General features: G+C 37.8%; 1 protein-coding gene across 1 annotated transcript in view; it reads left to right on the top strand.

The window, feature by feature from the left end:
- DPYD (dihydropyrimidine dehydrogenase) overlaps window positions 1–19540 on the top strand; it is a 962084-nt gene that overhangs the window by 625816 nt on the left and 316728 nt on the right. Inside the window, exons 15-16 of the mRNA XM_008264835.4 lie at window positions 1387–1455; window positions 9850–9933. Coding sequence (XP_008263057.2) covers window positions 1387–1455; window positions 9850–9933 — 153 coding nt within the window. The remainder of the gene's footprint in view (window positions 1–1386; window positions 1456–9849; window positions 9934–19540) is intronic.

The raw sequence follows: 19540 nt of genomic DNA on the forward strand, positions 1-19540 counted from the left end.
ATCATTATGATCAATTGTGAACAGAAATTGATCACTGGGACTAGTGAGATGGCATTGGTACATGCCACCTTGATGGGATTGAATTGGAGTCCCCTGGTATGTTTCTAACTCTACCATTTGAGGTAAGTCAGCTTGAGCATGTCCCGAATTGCACATCTCTTCCTTCTCTTATTCCCACTCTTACATTTAATAGCGATCACTTTTCAGTTAAGTTTCAGCAGTTAAGAAGAATTGTGTATTGATTACAGTATTCAACCAAAAGTATTAAGTAGAACAAACAAAAAAAAAATACTAAGAGGGATAACATATTAAGTTGTTCATCAACAGTCAAGGCAAGGGCTGATCTTCTAAGGCAACCCCTGCTCCTAAACCTTGGATGACCTCATTCATGTGTTCAAACGCTGTGCCAAACACCAGTCTATTTATCCTAGGTAAATTGTTAAGTGCAGAGACCCAATGCCCAAGTTTATTGTCTCTCAGGAGAGAAAAGTTAACCCAACTTTGAAGACAGGCTTTTCTCCCTGCTTTTCAGAATTATCTGTGATATAATCACAACTTTCTCTTCTTCTGTCAATGATGAAAACATATGACCTCTACAAAATAACTTTGTGGACTTTTTCCCCTATACATAAAAAAGTTGTGCATGATAAGAGCTTGGTGTTTTGATTTTTTTAACCATTTATTTATTTATTTTTGTCTACTTGAAAGACAGAATAAGAGTGACAGAGATTTTCTATCTGCTGGTATACTCCCCAGTTGCCTACAACAGACAGGACTGGGACAGACAGAAGTTGGAAGCCCAAAACTCCATCCAAATATCCCACCTGGATAGCAATGGCTCAAACACTTGAATCATTTGCTGCCTCCCAGGATGCAGTAACAGGAAGCTAGATCAGTAGCAGAGTAGCTTGGACCTAAAAACTGGTACTCCAATATGGAATATGGATATCAATGCCAACCCAAGATTTCCTGGAATCTAGCAACTACCCCATTTTGCTCTTTGTATGATCTGATATTTCCTGTTATGGTGACTTGTAGGTATGTCATTTAACATGTTAAGGTATGTTATACATATGTTATACACAATAAGTGTGTAATGAGATAGAGGTCAGTCTAGGTTAGCCTTGGCCCTCTAAAATGGTATGAGCCTGGTCCAGGCAATGGTTCTGTTTATATTCAGAGCAAGGGGAACCAGACTCATATTTTGTAAGTCTTGCGATAGTCTACACCATGTCTGAAATCTCAAATGTTGTCCTATGCTTTACTATTATCCTGCTGTTGTCTAATGATTTGTCTTTCAACAGATTAAAACAAATTTTTGTAACCAGATTTGTGGACTACAGCATAACTACTTGAATCTCTGTTTTTTCCTTTTTCTTTTCAAAGATTGTGATTGCCAGCATCATGTGCAGTTACAACAAAAGTGACTGGATGGAACTCTCCAGAAAGGCTGAGGTAATGCTTTCTTTAGTGTGCATGTATTTATTTTATTTCTTCTCTCCTATTTTTATTAGTTTTAAAGAGCTGCCATGAAAACTAATACAGTCAAAGTAAAATTGAATTGAAAATGTAACTTAAAACATTTCTATTATAATTTGTTTACCCTGTGTTTTCATTAAAGTGATGGAAATGTAAATGTAAAAGGAATCTATTCTATAAAAGCAATCCCTTGGATTTCATACACTATCAAAAAATCCTTTATTCTCTGAATTCATATACTCTATTTGCATATTAAGCAAATGTATATTATGATGGATGCCATGATAAAATTTAATTCTACCTTTGAGAGTCTAACTTGATCTTACCTTGCCTTTAGGCAAACTAGTTTGACAGTTAGTGAAGAAATTTTGAATATAAAACTCTTGAATATTTAAAATATAAAAGGTTCATTTAATACTATTCTAGTTTGAATATAGACATGCATAAAAGGTAGGACAGAATGCTACTGAATGGAACACTAGTCAGCAGGTTTTCTGTAATATAAATGGAATCTTGCATAAATGCAAACAGCTAACCATGTGCCTCAAATTTGTATTTCAGATAGAATTATACACATATATATATTTATGTCCATCATGGTGTCATAGAAAGTAGTGCACATAGTCTTAGGTAAGAATTCTTGAAAGCCTCCCTGTAGTGTAGGAGACTAAATAGAAAAATACTTACAAACTGACTCTATAGTATAAAATATTATAAAAGTCTATAGTGTTTAAAATTTTCATTGTGCATTTTATTTGAATGTTTCTAAACTATAAGGGGAAAAATGACTTCTGGGACATAGGGGGGTGAAATTAAACATGATCAGTAATTGGCTTCGTGATCTTCGGTGCTGGGTCCATTTTGTACATGTATTTACCTAATTGACCATGAAATCTTTCACAGAGCCTGTGCTTGGCATGAGCTTTGCCAATTTTAAGCTGACTAAGATAAATGGCTTTATCATGCTGCTTGCTTCTCTGCCTTTCTGTAAGAATAAAATGCTTTAGAAATTAGTTTCTCATAATGGACATTAATTTTTAAATAGGCAAAAAAAATCAAAGACTTTAAATGAAAACATATTAGTTAAAAAGATATTTTCGCATCCCATGTCTTTAATTATAGTTTTAAAAATATCCCTTTCTAAGTTCTGTAGAACAAAAAAAATTTAAAAAGGGGAGAAAAAAGACAAAATATTGCCTTCTGTTCAGTCAAAATATTCACTGAAAACACTCCACAGGAGAGCAATTTACATGTCAAGAAGGTCAATCTGCAGTTTAAAAAGTCTTCCCCATAATCTTAAATCTGGGCTAGCCCAGGAGTATCTCAGGAAGGAAATGACCCCAGGCCTTCACATCCCCTTGGAAGCAGCATTAGACAGCAGGATGCAACTAAAGGATGTGTATAAAAGTTAATGTGTGTCCACTGTATCTTCTCTGTTGTACACGTATTCTCAAGGAAAACTCATTTTCACCTAGAAATAAAACCTTACTGAGTCATACCTTCTTTTTTACTCTTATCTTAAAATGTGCACTATTGTAATATCTTTTTGGACATTTCTCAACCTGGGGTGATTTTGTCATGTTTTTTGAGCACTTTGAAAAAGAAAAGTCTTCTGGAAGAGTTTGTCACAGCTTGTGGCATCATTAGACCTTGATCAATGATCCTGCCCAGGTGTCTGATCACAGGGTTTGCTACATTTCCAGGACGTTGATAGCCTATTCCAATTACATACAAAAATATTTATGAAGTTCCTACTAGGTATAAATTCCCTGACCAGCCAAAGCAAAGGTGAATAAGATAATGGCCTCAACATATAAACGTGTCCAGTGTTTAAAGAACTCACCAGATATATAATGGAAAATGTATATTACAAAGAGAGCTATGCATGGGCTTTGAAATTTTTTGAACCAAAATAAACATGTTTTAGTTCTATTTTCCATAAACCTTTTGAAATTCACTTGTATATCAAATTGATTCATTACTGAAGGCTCACAATATTAGGTTTTAAATGAATCTCTTAAAACCTTTCAGTAGACCTTGAATCCATTTCTTTCTTAATGTATGTTAGCCTAGAAAAACAAGCCTGAATCAGAGTTTATGAGCAAGAGGTTGGTGCTGTAGCATAGCAAGTAAAGCTGCCACCTACAGTGCTGGAATCCCATATGGGCACCAGTTTGAGTTCTGGCTGCTTCACTTCTGATCCTGCTCTCTGCTATGGCCTGGAAAAACAGTAGAAGATGGCCCAAGTCCTTAGGCCCCTGCACCCGTGTGGGAGACCTGGAAGAGGTTCCTGGCTCCTGGCTTCAGATGGGCACAGCACTAGCCGTTACGGTCATCTGGGGAGTGAACCAGCAGATGGAAGACTTTCTCTCTCTCTCTCTCTCTCTCTCTCTGCCTCTGCCTCTGCCTCTCTGTAACTCTGCCTTTTAAAAAATAAATAAATCTTTTAAAAAAAGTTGATGGGCAAAAGGCTTATCAAAGAATGCAATCCCAAATCCAAATGATGGAGGAAAAAGGAAAATGAAAGAAGGGAAAGCAAATGCATTACAGAACATGACAGAGCTGGCCACAGCTGAACCAGGAAATGGAGTTGATGGCCCAGCTCTGGGGGACAGGGCATGCCATGGGAGTTGTCCTTTCTCAGAGTAGTTCCAAGGAAATGACAGCTAAGGAGTCCTGCTGGCACCTTCCTGTTTTTCTTGCACGGCATTTCATGCCACAGGGCTCCGCTTTCCCCTGAGCTTTTGCACTGTGTGTCCTGCTCTCTGTGGGAGCTGCTAGGGAAGCCGGATCCCACACCCAGTGATGCTTCATTTAAACCCAAACAGGACGAAAAGGGCAAAGCCTCTTGGCCAGACCTGGTCACTGGTGCTCCTAGAACTGCCATTTGTTCAGGGCAGTGTGGGCTGTAACAAAGCCCAGTTTTTAACTGAGGGAGGACATGAGAGCTCACAATTATAAGAGACATGAAGATAGCAGCAGTGACTAGGGCTCCGCGTTGAAGCTAATGGCAAAAGCCAGGGTGGCAAATAGGCCATCCAATTCTAAGAAACTCTCAAATTGAGTGTAGTCCAGCATGCATCGTTACCACTTAAACCCAGATTTATCTTCAGAAGCTCTACTAATTCCTTTGTTCTCAATCATTCTGAAGTCATTCCATGTTTTCTAAGTTCAAAAATCCTTAACTGGACCAACAAGTCTTCCATGGTCTGTCTCCTGCCTATTTCCCCAGGCAAGGAAATAGGTTTGTTTTCTAAATTTCAGCTCCTATATATATATATATATATATATATATATATATATATTTTAAATCTTCCAACTCATTCCCCACTCAAAATCTTTGCTGTTCCCTTGGTCTTGAAGGTTCTTTCTTCCTCAACCTTGAGGCCTCTGACTAGGTAACTTAAACCTTCCTATCCTCTGTTCTCCAAAAAGAACCCCGTTTACCATGAAATGAGCGAAGCTTCAGCCTCAGAGCCCTTACTGGTGCACACCACTTCCAAGCCCTTGTATCTAATCGAGTTTATAATTTTTAATTTCTTTGTCTTAATGAAAGTTTTCAAAATTATTTAAGCTTCAGGCTCCTCAAAATCTGGATCTGCATCTTTTCTCTACTTTTCTTTGACAGCGTTTAATAAAGCAGTGATTAACAAAGATATCATTAGCCATTTCTAATAATTTCTCTGTCCTGCTTGTTATATAGCAAGCTCCATGTGAATGGAAACCTCTGTCTGATTCCTGCTTAATCCTAGATTCCAAGACAGGACTTTGCCCACCTACAAGTATTTTTAATGAAGCAAAAAGCAAACTACAAAACCAGAGCTCAAGTTTGTATCTGACCAACACAAGGAAGCCATACAGAGTAAATGACACCAATGTTCTTGAGATGATTAAGACCCAAGGCTCCAGGTTTTACATCAGGGATCTGATGAGGGGTTGACAAGAATCTGACCATCCTTGGTATGATGAGACAAAGAGGGTCCAATGGAGAAGTAAAAGACCAAAACCAAGTGGCCATCCTATTCCTAGCACAGTCAAAATAAAACAGAAGCCAGATCTCATCACACTGAGCCCTCATGCTTGTGGTCACCTACCTTTCTCTGCCCCACCCAATAACTTTAAATCTATACTGATGAGGAAGGTAAGGGAAAGGGAGGAGGAAGTAATGACAGGAAAAGGGAAGACTTTCGTACCTGATTTTGTTGTACACAAGATCTTCAAAAGGTTCATGTAATGTGTATTATGAAAAATTCATAAATTTCAAAATGTTTTATATTAAGCTTATCTTTTAATTATATTTTCCATTAACTTTTTTGAATACATGTTGCACAAGTGTTTGTAGTTTGCTCTCATAATTTTGTGCGAGTTTTTATAAAGATATCTAGAGAATTTAGAAAGCACATCACAGCCACCCTTCCAAGAATTCTTCAGATAATTTTGTTTTCTTGTCTCTCTCCCCCCAACCCAGTTATAAATACTGTAATGCAATGTGATTTACCTTAAATCCTTTTCAGATCTAGGTGGGGGAAGAGCAAGTGAGAGGATATCATTGTATAGATAGGTAGATTGGTAGGTATGTAGGTAGATACAGACAGACAGTATTTGCTTATGTTTACATACATAGCATTTACTACATATTCCAAGTATTACTCTGAATAATTTATGTTTTAAGATTTATTTTATTCATTTGAAAGGCAGAGTTACAGAGAGAGGCAAAGAGAGAGAGAGAGAGACAGAAAGGTTTTCCATCTGCTGGTTAACTACCCAGATGGCTGCAATGGCCAGAGCTGAGCTGATTCAAAGCCAGGAATCATGAGCTTCTTCCAGATCTTCCACTTGGGGTAGGGGCCCAAGGACTTGGGCCATTATCCTTTGCTTTCCCAGACCATAAGCAGAAAGCAGAGAAGCAGCTGAAACTCGAACCGGTGTCCATATGGGATGCCAGCACTGCAGGCAGTGGCTTTGCCCACTACACCACAGTGCTGGGCCCTGAATAATCTATTTTTGTTAAAATTTATTTATTTATACCTTTCAGCAAGTACCTAATGAGTTAGCACTATTGTTTTCTACTTTCTTTGAGATGAAGAAACAGACAAAAAGTGGTAAAAACATGTGTTCAGGTTTGTATAGCTATTAGACAAGGTAGGATGCAAACCCAAGAAATTCTTATAGATAGATGGATGATAAATAAATAATGTAGCAAGTTAAAAACAGCATATTTCATACATCACTGCCTTCAATGGGTTATTTTATTTTATAGTCATTTAGGTGAGGTAGAGTAAACTCTGGGCTAAATTGTTAAACTAAAAAGCTTGTGACTAACAAGAGTCAAAATGCATGCCCAGTTTCAGTTAATTTAACATTTCATGCTAATTCAGCAATTAGGGCTTTTTGAATAGATAGAGTTGCTTGGAAATGGAATTAACTGCCTTTTCAGTTGGTGCATCCTGTGACAGGAATATTCAAGCAGAGGCCACATGACTATTCACTTTCTCCCCTGGGCTTTCTTAGTGTCACCTTGAGCAGCATTATTTCGGTTTTTGAAGACTACATGCCCATTTCAAAGGCCTCTCCAGGCTTGTCCTATGGGTGGGTGTTACCGTCTGTGTTACTAAAGGAGGAAATTTTAATTATTAGTCATGAGAAAGACCTTATATTGGATAGGTAGTTTTTAATTAATTGCTTTTAATTAATTTGAAAGGCAGAATGATATAAAGAGGGAAAGGCAGAAGGGAGAGACAGCTGGTTCACTCCCTAAATGGCCCCAACAGACAGGGATTGGCCAGGATGAAACCAGGGAGCCAGGAACTCCATCTGAGTCTCCCATGTGGACTTTACTCTGGACTCTCACATGGGTGACAGGGACTCAAGTACTTGGACAATCCTCTACTGCTTTCCTAGGTACATTAGCAAGGGAAGTGGACCTGAAGCAGAGTAGCCAAACTCAAACTGGCACCCTAATATGGGACCTAAGTGTCACAGGAGTGTCTTCACCTGCCACGAGACAACACTGGCTCCAAGATTTTAATTTTTATTTCAAGGTTACAAGCTGTGGTAATGTCAAACTCTTTTGTTCTTCCTAATACACTGTAAAAAAATCCATGAAATAAGTAATTTCCAATAAATTATAATAATGGTTATGAATTCAGGTTCAGGAGTAAAAATGTTTAGATTCAAGACCCTACTCTCAGTTATAACCCTTGGGATATTGAGGAAGTCACTTGAACTCTTCATGCCTTGGTTTTATTAATTGTAAAAAGGAGTAATGCCATATCTTACCTCTTAGAATTGTAATGAGGATAAAAATATTCAAAAGACCTAATAAAATATCTAGCATATTATAAATGCTCAATTATTATTAGCTATTATTATCTACCGTTAGCCAATTGTTAGTTCGCAATGAATTATGCATAATGTGAATATTTATACAAAATGCAATCATTATACTGATTGGCTATTAATTGCTGCATTTCAGCTGCATAAGGAAGTCTAAAATAATTTTTTTAAGATTCATTTTTTCATTTAAAAGGCAGAGTGACAGAGAGAGAAGGAGAGACAAGGGAGATCTTCCATCTGCTGGTTTACTCCCCAAATGCCTGCAACAGGCAGGGCTGGGCCATGCCAAAGCCAGAAGCCAGGAACTCTATCTGGATTTCCTATGTGGATGGCAGGGAACCCAAGTACTTGGGCCCTCATACACTGCATCACAGGTACATTAGTAGGAAGCTGGATTGGAAGTGCAGAGTAGCCAGGACTCAAACCAGGCACTCCTCCAATATGGGATACAGGTGTCTGAGCAGCAGTTCAACTGATTGTACCATAATACCTGCCACTAAAGGAAATATTTAACATAAGTAAGGAAAAGAATGAAAAGGGCAGATTTCATATAATTTCATTCATAATCTTTTAATTAAGCTGGTAAATCTCATATAACATGGTTTTAAAACAGGACATATTATCTACAGTTTACTGATAAGCAGCTGGATTCAAAGAGAAATAAATGACTTTCCCAAATATCCCCAGGTCTTTTGTAGCAGACCTAGGATTAGAACTTAGAATTCAGCAGTCTGTGCTTTATTCCTTCTCTCTACCAAACCATCAGGAAAAAAAAAAAAAGTAGAATGATTTACAATCATTTTCAAATAACATGAAACATTTTAAAACTGGATTAGAGAAGCAGAAACCATAATGAGACCACGTTAGAAAACAGGTTGAATGATCAAATGGACTTTCAGAAATATGCAGAAGAAAAAGCAGTCTCATTAATGAAGAGAGATGGGCGAGAAAGGTGATGGAGAAAAGCTAACCTGAGTTCTTAGGATGCATGAGGTCCGACTTAAAATTCAAAAAGCGGGAAAAAATAGACCAGAATCTTCAACAGTGAGAAAGGAAACAGACGGCTTGGAAACAGCTGTTGGCCTGAAGAAAGGTCTGGTATGGTCAGAGTGTGTGAACATTTTTAAGCCTTTGTATAAGGTGATAGACATGACATTATTGAAACTGATGCAAGCTTCTAGCTGGCCTTACTTAAAAGGACATTATGGCATTGGAAAAATTCTAAAAGATAGGTGAACTCTAGGTAAATGAACATAAAACTTGAATTGTTCAGTTTATCCAGCATCTCTCAAGTTACTCAATACACTTAAAAGCACATCTTGTTTATTCTTAACTTATTTTTTTAAAGAAGATGTCTCCAGAATTTTAATAGTCTTCAAGTTTCGTAAGAATAATCAGGGTGAACTGTTTTGCTCATTTTGACAGGATTCATTTGTATATTAAGGAATCAATTATTTAAATAAGGATTACTATTTAATTATTAATGTTATACAAAGCTATTAATACTTCATGTGTCATAGCATGGACTGTTTTTAAATATGATAAAATTGATTTTTGGCCTGCTTACTACATTTTTCTGTGCTTGTCTAATCGTTTGCCTAATCAATTATCCAGAATTAGTAAGGTTTGTTTCTATAACAATAGAAGCTATATAGGAAAAAAAAAATGTGTTATCAAATAGCTGAGTTAGTCTCCATTGTGTCAGTAACCAGGCTTAAGCTAACTTCCCCAATCTTCAGTTCTCCCTTTCATAAAATGGACAATATAATAATGCAAAGATTATGAGACTTATCAGAATATGGACAGCAGTGGGTGGCACTTTACATGCACCCAGTAAATATTTATGGTTGATGTTATTGTTGTGGTTCTACACATCTTAATTTGGGAGTTAGAATGTACCCCCCAGATAGCTTTGATGCAGAAAACATAATAGTTAAACTTGAAAACTGTGACCTTTGCTGAGTTATCAATGGTGAAGGCATACTGTTACGTAGAGTTTTACCTTTTCTTTCATTTTCTTTCCATGTTTTATAGGCTTCTGGAGCAGATGCCCTGGAGTTAAATTTGTCATGTCCCCATGGCATGGGAGAAAGAGGGATGGGCCTGGCCTGTGGGCAGGTAAGGACTTGGACAGCTGCCACTGTGTATGTCAGTGTGACAACAGGCTCAAGTGTGGTCATTATTATACCTTAGGCAAGGAGATGCATGGAGCAGATGACTGACTTGAGACTTCCAGGTCTGCATTGTTTAAATATTTAGTGCTTAAAAAGTGGAAAATGAGGGAAGCTGAAATTACAGCAACTGTTTAGCTTTATTGAGGAAAATATCACATTATTTGCTTGACAGGAAGTAATATCATAACAAATAGTTTTTAAAAGCACTGAAGCAGAATTAGCTGATTTCAAATGCAGCGTTCTTTATTCATTCCTGATGCTGATCCAGTTTCCCTGGAGCAATATACTGTACAAAATGCATTGTTCGTAGTGATTTTGTAGTAAATGGGGCACAGCACAAATTGCATTTCACATTTTTTAGCATATGATCATTATTCCCTAACTGTGTTTTGGGAGTTGCAAAAAGACTTTGATGCTATTTTTATTTTTGGATACAATAAATGGAACATTCATGCTAAAATACTTTCAAAAACCTAATAAATAAAATGTGTAATAATATGTTAATATATAGAAAATACCACATCTTTATGTAACTAGATACAGGATTATGTGTTAAGGAACAATGTAAAAGCTTAATGCTAAAAAGGTGAGTGTTTTGCATCTACTTTCACTTTTCAGCCCACAGAGAAATGATGTGAATTAAATAATATGAAATGTTGTAATTTCTGACACATCTTATAGTCCTGGAAAATTTACTTTTATCTCCACATCTGGCACAGGATCTTGTTCATAGGAGGTGCCTGGCTTTTTTTTCCCCTCAGTCATTGAAATTGATTTGAATTAAACTCAGAGGCCCTTACTATGGGAGGGCAAAAATTTCTGCTTATTCAAATGAACATAGATTGCTATTTTTAAATTAGTATTCACCAAGGATTTTGAAGCACTTTGTAAATATTTAATTAACATTCAGAACAGACTTAGGAAGAAACTATTCCTATATAGCAGCAGGAGAGGAGAAGCTGGTCAAATATTTCAAGTGGAGTCTGTTTCACACACAACAGGTTACCCAGGAGATCAGTAAGTAGGATGACAAAACCAAGGCTCAACTACCCAGTGATGGGAGATATCATTGAATCAAATCATAACTGTTGGCTGGCGCTGTGGCTCAACAGGCTAATCCTCCACCTTGTGGCGGTGGCACACCGGGTTCTAGGCCCAGTTGGGGCGCCAGATTCTGTCCCTGTTGCCCCTCTTCCAGGCCAGCTCTCTGCTGTGGTCAGGGAGTGCAGTGGAGGATGGCCCAGGTGCTTGGGCCCTGCTCCCCATGGGAGACCAGGATAAGCACCTGGCTCCTGCCATCGGATCAGCCAGGTGCGCCGGCTGCAGCGCGCTAGCCGTGGCGGCCATTGGAGGGTGAACCAACGGCAAAGGAAGACCTTTCTCTCTGTCTCTCTCTCTCACTGTCCACTCTGCCTGTCCAAAAAAAAAAAAAAATCATAACTGTTGAGTCACACCTTAAAATAGCAGTCTCTGTGTCAAGATGTGTAACACAGTTAAAAGGAGGAACACTATGAGGCTGGCACTGGGGCATAGTGGGTAAAGTTGCTACCTGCAGCACCAGCATCCTATAAGGGCAATAGTTTGAATCCATTTCCAGTCTAGCTCTCTGCTAATGGCCTGAGAAAGCAGTGGAAGATGGTCTAAGTGCTTGGGCTCCTGCCACCCAAGTGGGAGACCAGGAGGAAGTTCCTGGCCCTTGACTTCGGCCTGGTTCAGTCCTGGCCATTGTACCATTTGGGGAATGATCAAATGGAAGAAAGATCAATCAGTTGAAGAATCTCTCTATCTGCCCTTGCCTCTCTCTCTCTGTAACTCTGCCTTTTAAATAAAGAAATAATCTTTAAAAAATAAAATAAATAAAATAAAATATTTAAGAAGGGGGAAGACTAAAAGGACACCTTGCCAAGATTTTCCCTTTACCCATTGCACAGTCTCTGAACCTCACAGCCTAGACATTTCTGGTTAAATATGTAAAAACAACTATGGAAAATTTATATCTATTGACTAATTTGTTAAGGAAGGTTATATTTTTAGTATTTTCCTCTTGTTACAAATAGGACAATTATATTGAAAACATTGTTCAAGTCCCACCAGAATTTATTTTTGTAGCATAGGTTTTGACTCTATGAACACATATGAACTTACCCTGGTGTTATGGAGAATCATTTAGTCATATAAATTTTTTTATGTAGCCTTTGGCTGAATGAGAATGCCAAATGCTTAAATTTCAAATTAGAGAAACTAAGATTTCTAAAATTCTTGGAAAATATATGCTCCAAAAACCATGATATTTTTATTGAAGGCAACTTAGGAACACCTCCATTTCTCTTATTAGTTAAGATTTTAAAACCTAAACCAGTGTTAGTGATGTGGCTTAGACGATTATGCTTCCACCTACAGTGTCAGTATCCTATATGTGCCCCAGTTCAAGTCCCAGCTTCTCCACTTCCAATCCAGTGCCCTACTAATGCAGCTGAGAAAGCAGCAGAAGATGGCTGAAGTCCTTGGGCCCCTACACCATGGTGGCAGACCTGAAAGAAGCCCCAGCCATTGCAGCTATTTGGGGAGTGAACCAGCAGATGGAAGATATCTTTCTTTCTCTGTTTCTCAGTCTCTTTCTTTCTCTCTCTCTCTTTTCCCTCCTTTTCTCTGTATCTCTGTCTTTAAAAATTAAAAAAAAGCCCTAAACTGATTCTTTCCATTAGCCAAATTTAGAAGTATTCTTTTGTATATAGTTTCTTAAATCATATAATTGAAAAATCAAATTTAATTATTTTTGCTCTGACAGATTTTGAATGATCCCTCTGCCTCATGACACATGAATGTACCATATTTAAAATGAAGGCAATGAGGAATATTAGTGCATTTAAAAAAATCTTTACTATGACTCTGTGTGGAGTACTCACAAGTCCATTTGGCTTTTATTCTACTTTTTCTGCTTCCTTTTCCCCTTTATCTACATCCTCTTCACATTGCTTCCCCTTTCGTCCCTAATTTCCAAAATATTGAACACCTGTAAGTTAATTGGATGGGGAATTTGTACTCAGTGTTAGGGAACTGAATCCTGTGTTCCACTTGTTGAAAACTTCCTGTGTACTAAGCATGGTTGTATGTATTATCACAGCCAGATATATTTTTGCTTCCTGAATGAGAAACTAACATTAGTTCCATTGCTGGAATATTTATCTAAGACATTTACTTTCTTGTACTGTACATTTTCCTTTCTAAACACCTATTTTCCCTCCTTTATCGCATATATTTTCTCACAAATGTGTAGTAAGTAAGGAACACTCCCTTGTATCTAAATTATTTTACTTGTGTGTAATAAGCATAATTGTATATACATGTATACGTAAAAATTAAGTGACTAAACTATAAAATAAGTTACTAAAATCATGAAACTTACAAATAGGAAAGCTATAAAATCCCCAGTCCGCAACATATAGGCATCACATTTATGAAATTTGTAGTAGTAATGAGAATCTCAAGCTGATCTCAGTATCTGAATTGCATATTTCCTGAAAAGTATAACTTCATATAAAGTCTTAAACATCTCAGCGTTGTTAAATGTTTAAAGGTAGTCTCATTTTGTGTTCCTTCCTTCAAACATTCATGTCACCTTGATCAAGCAACTCACTTTCCTGAAATATAAGTTTCCATCCCAAAACAGGCAATTTGAATTAAATGATCTCTTGATTCCCTTATAGCTTTAATATTACATGAATGTTAACAGTATAAGTAGCAGGCTAATATATTATTTTTAACCTATCCTTAAGGAATGTTGATAAAACTAAAATAAAGGAACAAATGAATGCATATTGTCTTGCTCTTCTTAAAAACACTTCCACATTTCAGTGGCCTGCATAAAGTGAATGTTTTATTTATGTGATTCCTAATTATTTTTACTTCAACAAATGCTGCTCACTTTTTGGTGTATATTGCTTAATTTCATGAATTAATTCTTAAATAGCAGTTGTTTAGAAAGGATATGATTAGATTAAAAGTCTTATATTTAAAGTGGCTAAAATAAAACCTTTGATTGTTTATACTCTAACCTGCTTTTTCATTTCATTTTCTTGTATCCTCAGTAACTTTGATGCTCAAATAAAGATGAAAATGTGGTATAGTTTTGGTTATTTTTCTATAAAATTCAAAATTATATTTTAATATGAAAAAATACTATTCTTTCTCTTTATAATTTCCCTCTAGCGTATGTAGTTTTTATTCCCTCCCTCCCCCCTTCTCTCTCCTATCTCTCCTTCATTCCTATCTCTCTTTCCTATCTGTCTCTCTCCTATCTCTCTCCCTACCCCCCCAACCCCACCTTTTGCAAACTGAGGTCCAGTTGCACGATGCTTGAAAGACCTTTACTTCAATTAGCCTCAATATAGCGAAAATGCCAAGAACAGTCCCTGCTAAGTAGTCATGCCAATATCAGTGTTAAATACTATTATTAACTGAAAATTAAGTGCTGGACAAGGTCAACTCTGAAGTCTTTTGTAACTCTAACTTCTCATTTCTCTAAATATATGAAAATACAAGCAAACTTGAACCTACTACTTTAGGTTCTGTCTCCTGAGACTAAGGAAACTTCTCAGATGTCATGTCCTTCAGATTTAAAGTTGTCTACATAAAATGTATGAAGATTCATTTCCTGTAACAGCATACTATTTTAAGTATTACTTTATTAACCGCATATTTACATATTACATTTATATTATAAATGCAATGGAAATATAATGAATTCTATTAAACCCAGCTAAAAGGGAACCCCTTTGAGGTTTTCCCTTCTTCCTAAATGTTGAGTCTTTACCACAATGACTGAATAGCCTTCTTCTGTCCTTTTAAAATTATAGTGGAATTATTTATTCTATTCTGCAGAAATTTCTTACCCAAATTCAGAACAGTGCTTAATAGACCTTGAGTAATGGGTGTTGTTTTGTTTTTTAAATTATTACCAACAATAGTTGGGTTTGAAAGAAAAGTCTCACTTCTTCTTTCTCTTGATGTATGTAAGGACATGGCCTTCTGTGCCAGGCAACAGTAAGGAGCTAGAGCTTAATTAAGCCTGTTCAGGATCCCTAGCCATCAGGGAAATGCATATCAAAATCACAATGAGATTTCACCACACACACACACACACACACACACACGTTAGAATGGCTTTTATACAGATAATCCACTGTTGGTGGGAATGTAAACTGATACAGCCACTGTGGAAGACAGTTTGAGATACCTCAGATATCTGAACAGACCTATTATGTGACCCAGCCATCCCACTCCTGGGAATTTACCCAAGGGAAATGAAATCACCATATGAAGGAGTTATCTGTACAGCCGTGTTTATTGAAGCTCAATTCACAATATATAAGATATGGAGTCAACCCAAATATGCGTCAACTGAAGACTGGATAAAAAAATATGGGATATGTACACCATGGACTACTACATAGCAGAAAAAAAAGTGATATTCTGTCATTTGCAACAAAATGGATGCAACTAGAAAACATTACACTAAGTGAAATAAGCCAGTCCCCAAAGGACAAACACCATATGTTCTCCCTGATTTGTAATAACTAATAGAGCACCTAAAAGGTAATCTATAGAAGTGAAATTAACACTTTAAGATGCAATCACTTTGAACAGTCCTTGTCTCAACTGTTGAGGTAAATTTCTTTTTGTTCATACAATTTGTTGAACTCTTTACTTAGTATAGAGTTAATCATAAGTATATAAAGTTAATTGAAAATATATCTTAGTAAAAAATAAGAATGGCCGGCGCCACAGCTCACTAGGCTAATCCTCCACCTAGCGGCACCGGCACACCGGGTTCTAGTCCCAGTCGGGGCGCTGGATTCTTTCCCGCTTGCCCCTCTTCCAGGCCAGCTCTCTGCTGTGGCCTGGGAAAGCAGTGAAGGATGGCCCATGTACTTGGGCCCTGCACCCCATGGGAGACCAGGAGAAGCACCTGGCTCCTGCCTTCAGATCAGCACGGTGCGCTGGCCGCAGCGCGCCAGCCATGGCGGCCATTGGAGGGTGAACCAGCGGCAAAAGGAAGACCTTTCTCTCTGTCTCTCTCTCTCACTATCCACTCTGCCTGTCAAAAAAAAAAAAAAAAAAATCATGGTGTAGCAGGCAAAGCCATCACCTACAGCATTTGGCATTCCATATGAATACCCATTGAATCCCAGATGCTCTACTTCCAATCCAGCTCCCTGCTAATGCACCTGGGAAAGCAGCAGAAGATGGCCCAAGTCCTTGGGCCCCTGCACCCACATGGGAGTCCTGAATGAAGCTTCTGGCTCCTTTCATGGGTCTGGCCCAGCCCTGGCCATTGCAGTCGTTTGGGGGTGAACCAGTGGATGGAAGACCTTTCTCTGTCTCTCTCTCTACCGCCCGCCCACTCTCTGCCTCTACCTCTGCTTCTCTGTAACTCCACCTTTAAATAAATAAATATTTTTTTTTTAAAAGAAGACAACCTCCTTTAAAGCTAAAATAGTTGCCAAGTCACAGTATTTCCTGTTTTCCCCAGGAAGTCAAAACTAAGGAAATAGAGTATGGAAAAATAGCTAAGGTTAGAGAAAAGAAAGCACTCCACCAGTGCCGGTCTGCCCTCTCTCTGGGGCACTAAGGTGAGGATCACTGCTGAGTTCCATTTGCTTATGAAACTGGGCAAGTATGTGCCTGTGAGACTTTTTCCTGATTCTTCTCAGTACTTTTTAAAAAAATTTTATTTATTTTATTTGAAAGGTAGAGTTACAGACAGTAGGAGGGAGAGGCAGAGAGAAAGGTCTTCTTTCTGTTGGTTCACTCCCCAATTGGCCACAATGGCCAAAGTTGTGCCAATCCGAAGCCAGGAGCCAAGGACTTGGGCCATCTTCTACTGCTCTCCCAGGCCATAGCAGAGAGCTGGATTGGAAGTGGAGCAACTGGGACTAGAACCGGCACCCATATGGTGCACCTCCACTGCAGGTGGAGGATTACCTACTGTGCCATGGCACCAGCCCCTCTTAGTACTTATGAATTCAGCCTTTATAGGGTATGTATTAGGCAACTTCAAAAAAGTTCATGAAAATGCTATTAAGAGATTATTTTGGGGGTCAAAAATTTTAAATCTATGCACAGGAGGTAAGGGATAAACTGATATAGTGTGCTGAATGTGATGCTTATTCACACTCTGGTCAGCATAAGTGCATGGAGATTTGGGCTAGACAGTCAAATCTTGAGGTATAAAAGTGAACTATATAAATATGGGATACACTAGGTTAACCTCAATGGCTTGAACCCCTGAGACATAATATTCATAGGTTTGGAAATTGTTGTACTGCAAGTAACGAATCTTGTAAAGAAACATGAGATATGGCTATGTGATATGAGCTGCAAAAGTGACTAAAATGGTTAATTATCCATAAACATTGGATTTATCCTGTTCTCTTTTATTTTCCTTGTGGCATTATAATTTTAAAAAGTGCTTTAAAATAGATTATCAACTTGTTTATGAGAAAAAGTGACTCTAATCATAAAGAAATATTTGCTTTATATGATATTATGGTGCCCAACTTTTTATTTGATTTTAATTTACATCCATTTGCATAGACATGGGTGTTTTCATAAGCAGACATCTACAGGAGATCTGTAAGAAATATTTATATAACTGCCAATATTTTGCCTAAAGCTGTTTCTCTATGAGCTTTCCATTTGTAGTTATTAAGGTTGGTTGGTTAATGATATGAAAGTTTCATCTCTTAAAATTCATAAACTTTTAGTAGAAGCAACATGATTTACATCTCACTGAAGTATCAGTTCTACATTAGGAAGCACTGGTCTTTTGCGCCGCACAAGCACCATGTGCCAGTAAAAACACCAATGCAGTAACAAACAGGCAGATCACCTAGTGCAGAGTATTTGCAGGAAAAATGAGTAAATGCATTTTAACTCAATATAGTTTTTATTGTACTCACAATTTGTTATATTCCATAAATAAACAGAAAAACCTTTTTTAAAAACATTATTTATTTCTTTGAAAGGCAGGGTTACAGAGAGAGGGAGAGAGAGAGATCTTCCACCCTCTGATTCACTCCTAAAATGACTGCAATGTCCAGGGTTGGGCCTGTCCAAAGATAGGGGCCTGCAACTCCATCTGGGTATCCCACATGGGTGGCAGGGGCCCAGGTACCTGTGTCATCTGCCACTGCTTTCCCAGGCACATTGACAAGGAGCTGAATCTAAAGCAGAGCTGCCAGTACACAAACCAGCACCCAAATAGAAGCTGGGGACTTAGGAAGATGCTTAGCCTTCTGTGTCACAATGCCGGTCCCAGCAAAAGTTTAAACTGTATCTTGGTGGGGGCAGAGAGTGGCCATGTTGTGGCACATCAGGTTAAGCCACTACTTGGGACTGCTGCATCCCATATCAGAGCACAGGTTCTAGTCTGGGCTGCTCTTCTTCAGATCCAGCACCCTAGTAATGCACCAGGGGAAGCAACAAACGATTGCCCAAGTGCTTGGAATCCTGCCACCCGTGTGGAAGATCAGGATACAGCTTCTGGCTCCTGGCTTTGGCCTGACCCACACCTGGCTATTGAGGTCATTTAGGGAGAGAGCCAATAGGTTGAAATAAATTTTATATACATATATATATATATATATAATATAGGATATTTGTTTAAATATAAACTACTTATGTATTATAACTTATATAATATTATCTAATATAATTATTTATATGTAATATTTATTTATTTAAAAATAACCCTCCAGGGGCAGGAATGTGGCATAGTGGGACATCTTGGAACACCCACAACTTATATCAGAATAACTAGGTTTGATCAAGCTTCTTGCTAATGTGGGCGCTTGAAGACAGCAACTGATGGTTCAAGAACTTTATTTTTCCTGCCATCCACATGGGAGACCCTGATGGAGTTCCTTTCTCCTGGCTTTGGCCTGTCCAAATATATAAAGATGAAGTAAAAACATCATTGACTTAAAAAAAGAGACACAGGATGAGGTGAGGGAGTTGCTATGAGCTTAGTCTTCAATATCATGAAGAATTTTGAGAGTATAATGTTACATCAGCATAATAGGTATCATCAATAAGAGACAAGGTGAGAAAACAAGATGAGTAAGATATAATATTAGCAATAAAATGGAAAATATAGGCATGAGAGTCAGCTAGCCAAGAATATTGGATGAAGTGGCAGACAAGACTAAGCCAGGTGCTAGGACTCAGGAGTAAAGGGCATTGCATGTTAGGCTACAAGGTAATATTGGACAGAAAACTAGTAAGTAAGCGTCAGCAATGAGACAGAGGTAACAAGTCAAGATAAGAGGATGCGTAACAAAGATAAATCAGGGGAGGGAGTCAAAGGCACCACTTTCAAGATCTTAACATTAAAATACTTCCACCACTGACAGAAAGGTCTTACATGCTTCCTGCTGGGTAAAATGAGTATATATAATTATACTAATATACACATATATGTACATTTATTATATATAAGTGTATTTTAAGAATGATTACATATAAATATATGTTTTTATTAGACTGATTAT

This window comes from Oryctolagus cuniculus, chromosome 7, assembly GCF_964237555.1.
Source record: "Oryctolagus cuniculus chromosome 7, mOryCun1.1, whole genome shotgun sequence".
NCBI lineage: Eukaryota > Metazoa > Chordata > Mammalia > Lagomorpha > Leporidae > Oryctolagus > Oryctolagus cuniculus.